Below are 5,447 nucleotides of genomic sequence, written 5' to 3' on the forward strand. Positions count from 1 at the left end.
CTTATGCCTATAGTGTCAAACTGTTGTGTTTTGTAGATCCTTAGGTACCCTTGTATATCTATTTCTCACATAAAATGATTGTTTTAACTTGATATGTCATATATTATATTATATGTATGACGTGAGAATCATCATCTTATAGGAGAATAAAAATGATTAATCTCAACTGTTAGATTAAAATGAAAGATCAAAATTAAAATATTTTAAATTCAAAATTAAAACTACATTTAACCATAAAATCTTTATAAGATTTACCAAATAAAAAATCAAATCAAATCTACGTGAGAATCATCACCATAACCATCACTATAATTGTGGTCATGATCTCTGTTGTCACCTCCAACATTTAGAAACCCAATTAAAAGGCAAAATAAAAAATTTAACTAAAAGTTTAGTAAAAATATGGAGACTCGCATATCAATTTAATCTTATATATACTATTGTTACAACTGTTAATTGCATATTTGATATCCCAAAATATGAACCTTTTTATGAATTTATAATATATTTGGTTAAGAAAATAAATCACTTATAAAAATAATTTAAAATAATATACTTTTTAAAAAAATGAAATTACAATGTTTATTCCTCTTAAAAATAAATCATTTTTTAAAAATCACTCTTTTAAGCACAAACAAAAGAGCCCTGTATTTATTGTATGAATTTTTTTAAAAAGTTATGAAGATAAATTTATTTAGTAATATTTTTTTTCTTAATTAAACAAATTTATAAATTATACAAATTATTTGTTAAGTTGTATAAATTTATAATTAAATAAATTATAGTCATCCATGCTCAGATAATTTAAGGGAGTATTGTAGCAGCTGTCATGGACAAAATGACATATGAGCGCTACTTTTACAAACTTTTTCCCTAAACGGGTCTATTTGTAAAGAAATTCTTGGGGGGGGGGGGGGATCTGTTTTTAAGGGTGTTTCGCCATTGACACTGGCGAAACACCCTATTTCGCCAGGTCCAGCAGCGGCATCGAGGGGTTCTGCCAGAACCACCAGTGACATAGTTGTAGCTGTGTCAGGTTCACGCATTCAGTATGTTTCACCAGTACCATTGGCGAAACATACTCCTTCCATTTCCATACATGCATGCACCATGGGTGCCCCCCTTCCCTTTTCTCCTTATTTTTTTCCACGCGTCCATGCATGCATGCCAGACACGTTGCATGCCCCTTCCATTTCCACCATGGGTGTCCCTTCCATTTTCAGAAGCTGGTTTTCAGCTTTTTTGAAATATAAATTTTGTATAGTTAGTTTGATCATTTATAATAAATAAGATAATTTATGTGAGAATTAAACTCTTAATTAAATGTTTTATCTCATTAATTAACATAATAATTTTATATTAAATATAAACATTAATTTTGGAAATCAAATTTCACTTTTAATTAAAAAGCAACACAAGAAAACATGTTGTAGTAAGAAAATTAGTATTAATATTAAAACACTCAATTAGTATCAACCCGTCCTAAGGCTTGTGGGAATGCACTCTTACAGGATTACAATTTCAACACCTCAATTAAAATTAGTATTAATATTAAAAAATGTAAAAAATTATAACATCAGAAAATATTTCAATCTACTTTTAACTATTTATAATTAATAATTTCTAAGCGTATTTTTTAAACATACCTAACTAATATTATCTATAATTTTTTTATAACAAATAACATTAGTTTATTTTTACACTACAAATAACTACGAAAAATTAAACACACCTACCTAATATACTATCTATGATTTAACTGCTGAATTCAATTATATTTTATTTTAAATAGAATTACTAACTAAAATAACTATAAAAAAATTAAACACATAGAATTAGTAACTAAAATAACTATGTAACTGCTTTTAACTTAAAAGAAACTTTTACCTAATATAAAAATTAAATATAAATTTTACTATTAAATAAATTATTGTTGAGTAGCAATAATATCAAATTTTAACTTATATTACCTGATGATTGAAGCTTTTCTCCACCAAATAAGTTTTTTTTTTAACTTTGTGTATCTCGAATTGCAAATACAAGGGTCATATAGGGGAGGGGATAGTGGGTGAGGGAAGAAATTTAAATTTTTGTCCTCCCTCCCACATGCTAACTTACACCTTCTGAACTTCTGAAAAGGCTACGTCTCCAACACTACAACCTATGCTTGACTGGTACCATTGCACAAGGCTATATATGCTACACCACTGGGCTATGGCACGTGTTTCGCCAGCGGAACCCATGGCAACACGTTTCGCCAGTAGCCCCAGCGGAACCTATGTGGATGCATGCCATGCATGCATGGGTGGAGAAGGAACCTATGTGTCGCTGGTGGTACTGGCGGAATGCTCCTGTGCCACTACTGGTATTGGCGATATAGCGTGTTTCGTCATTGGTGTTGGCGAAACACCCTGAAAAACAGACCCCCCCACAGAATTTCTTTCAAAACAGACCCGTTTAAGGAAAATGTTTGTAAAAAGAACCCTCCTACGTCATTTTGCCTCTAAAATGAGGAAACTATCAATGCATGCTCTTATTGTTAGTTGTGTGACCCATCTTTGCTGGAACATGGATGGCTATATATGGAGTGAACCACAACACAAGTGGCATACTTTAAAATTAAGTATGTTGCTTTCTCATATTTATCAAGGTTATCAATTAAACACGATAGTTTACATAGTGAAAGTTTTATAAACTCAATTTATGGACTCAACTCGTAAATTCATAAAAGTTTATTTCATATAAAAATAATAATAAAATATCTATAAATAACATATTAATTAAACATTTTAACAACATAATGAAACAAAATAATAAATAATAAATTTCACAATATTTAAATCGAGGATTTGATGTTATTAGAGAACAAGACTTTGATGTTATAAAAGGTGAGGATTTTTCGATTCAGGAACAACATACCAAATGGAGGTGTGTTAAATAGTAAACAAACATAAAACAACTCAAAATGACTTATATTTTGGTCTAATTTTTTTAACTGACTTACTTGTTAATTCGATGGTAAACTCAAGAATCTACCAAGTTTACTTAGAGTTTATCAAGTCTACCCAGAGTCTATTAAAGAGAGAATTTATACACAAGTCAACTTATAGAGAGTTGGTAAACTCGTAAACTTGTAAAAATTAACGAATTAAATTGAGAGTTTGATAATCATATAATTTATTATTATTTTGTATGATTAATTTATTAAGTAAATACGTCATGTAAATTGTCATGTCAACAAACAAAATGCCGTAAAATATATAAAATGATGTTAATTAGATGGTAAATGTTTAATTAAATCATAATTTTTTAATAAATTATTGGTTTGAATAATATTAGATTCAATATCATTCATTTCAAATTTTGTTAATAAAATAAATATAATTTAGAGAAAATAATCTCACTAACAATGACAAAAATTAATCATAAAATTATTATTGTAGACGTGTAATATACATAAACACGTTTGTTTCCATTCTAAAAAAACAAATGGAGAATAATTGTACGTAGATACTTTAACATCACAACCATTTTATTAACACTTATCATTTTTATATCTTGACCTATCATGTCACATCATATTATTTCCATTCATATATATTTTTCTTTCTCTATATATCAACCAGCTAGCTCATTGATATCTATACACCATTTCCCAACAATTATTAGCACAAGTGACATCATATAGCATAGGGAAATCAAGAAGAAAGCAGCAGTAGTGTAAATCAGGACTCTGAAGTTGGACAAAATGTATCAGAGCCGAAGATCTAAGTCAATCTTACTAACATCTGATTCTTGCTTGGGCAACTCCAACTGAAGGCTACCTGGCCATGAGAAATGCCCGGCTTGTTCAAGCATAGAGGGTGGTGTCCATGACGCCATTCCATTCCAATAACCGGCATCACTGAAGCTAGCCGCCATAGCAGACCTTTCTCTGCTTGGCTCGTGCACAAGCGAGTGAGGTTGTATTCCCAGTGACCTAGATGCCAAAGAAGAGTAAGCAAGGCCCATTGATGTTGTTGTCAACATCATATGAGATCGGTAACTTCGTTTAGCTGCTTGTTTTTCCCTCTTGTGTGCATTCTGGTGACCCCCAAAGGCTTGTGAACTGTAAAACTTTCTCGTGCAGTATATGCATGAGAATACCTTATTGTGGAGAGGTCTTGATTGGGAATCTGCAGGGTTTTGTTCAGCTGCTTCCAGAGGGATATTGTCTCCTTTGATGCCTAGACTCAACCATTCTCCTAAGTTATCACCTTCAGGGGTCACAATTTCAGACTTGGCAGCATTTTCTTGTGATCCACCATCCACATGATTATCATTGACATAAACTTTATCCTCCCTGGTGCTCATAGTAAAGAATAGTTTTGTTGTGGTAGAGGGATAATTAAGTGCTAGCTTGCTCTTAAATAAGGACAAAGAAATTAAGGGGAGGAGTGCAACGGATAGGAAGTGGGAGATGGATACTATTTGGTGTAGTGTGATCTTTTAAGGTCGATCACAGTACTAAGCCATGTCCTATGTTCCCACCCAGTTTTGCATACACTTTAGAGGGGAGAATTCGGACAATGCTAATATAATATGTTGGTGTGGGCATTTTATTATGGCTTCATACTTTCTTGAGATTTACACTACCTATTGCATCTATCTATCTTTATATATACATAGGTGTTAGGTGGTGGAAATTTTGAAAGGAGCCTTGATTATTAAAAGTGTTATGTAATTGTATGTTCTATTTTTTTATTCCTTCAATTATTAAAAAATTGACAACAGAATTAATAACTAAAAGAGAGTGTTACTATTTGCAAGACTTTTTTTTACCAAAAATATTATTATTTTTTTAATTGAAACCACACCAAAAAGAGACTAATAAATGAAATAAGTAATTCGAATTCCACTGTGGAAAAATAGCTTTTTTCGCATCGAAATATATGCACCTTCTAAGAGAATAAAGAATTTTAAAAAAAAAAAGAGAAAGAAAGTAATATATGTTAACGAGTATGTGATGAAAAATGACTAACATAAACGAGATATAAGGTTTTGGGTCTAAAATAAAATTATTTTATTTAGGAGTTATTATAAGGGCACGCTTAGAAAAGCAGCTTATTTAAAATAAATAAATAAATATTTATCATAAGAACTTATGTTATAGGTGCTTAAAATTCAATAAATTATTTGTATTAGGATACATACACTGTTGACTTGAACTAGCTTAACCTAAAACACATCAAATCGATCAATCTCAATCAAATGAGTTCCAAAGTAAGATTTTTTTAATTTTATAATCTATAACTCTCCGATTATGGCAAAGAAAATACTTCAGTTATAAAAATCATTATTACACTTTGTAGTTCTTGGTCCATGTTTCCAATCGAGAAAAAAAGGCTTTTTACTCATTATGAGGGTGTTGATGGTATAATTTTAAATATCGAATTGATGATATCCGA

The 5,447-nt window shown here is 30.6% G+C and overlaps 1 protein-coding gene across 1 annotated transcript; it reads right to left on the bottom strand.

The window, feature by feature from the left end:
• Positions 1-3,500: 3,500 nt before the first annotated feature.
• LOC114412200 (zinc finger protein 7-like) lies at positions 3,501-4,616 on the bottom strand. Its single transcript, XM_028376012.1, has one exon. It carries the CDS (start codon positions 4,351-4,353, stop codon positions 3,754-3,756), a length of 600 nt encoding a protein of 199 aa, XP_028231813.1. The 5' UTR covers positions 4,354-4,616; the 3' UTR covers positions 3,501-3,753.
• Positions 4,617-5,447: the final 831 nt, after the last annotated feature.

This window comes from Glycine soja, chromosome 5 (genome assembly GCF_004193775.1).
Source record: "Glycine soja cultivar W05 chromosome 5, ASM419377v2, whole genome shotgun sequence".
Classification (NCBI taxonomy): domain Eukaryota; kingdom Viridiplantae; phylum Streptophyta; class Magnoliopsida; order Fabales; family Fabaceae; genus Glycine; species Glycine soja.

Excerpts from the sequence above, each read along its gene's own strand:
- LOC114412200 (XM_028376012.1), bottom strand. The coding sequence starts at position 4,353 with ATGAGCACCAGGGAGGATAAAGTTTATGTCAATGATAATCATGTGGAT.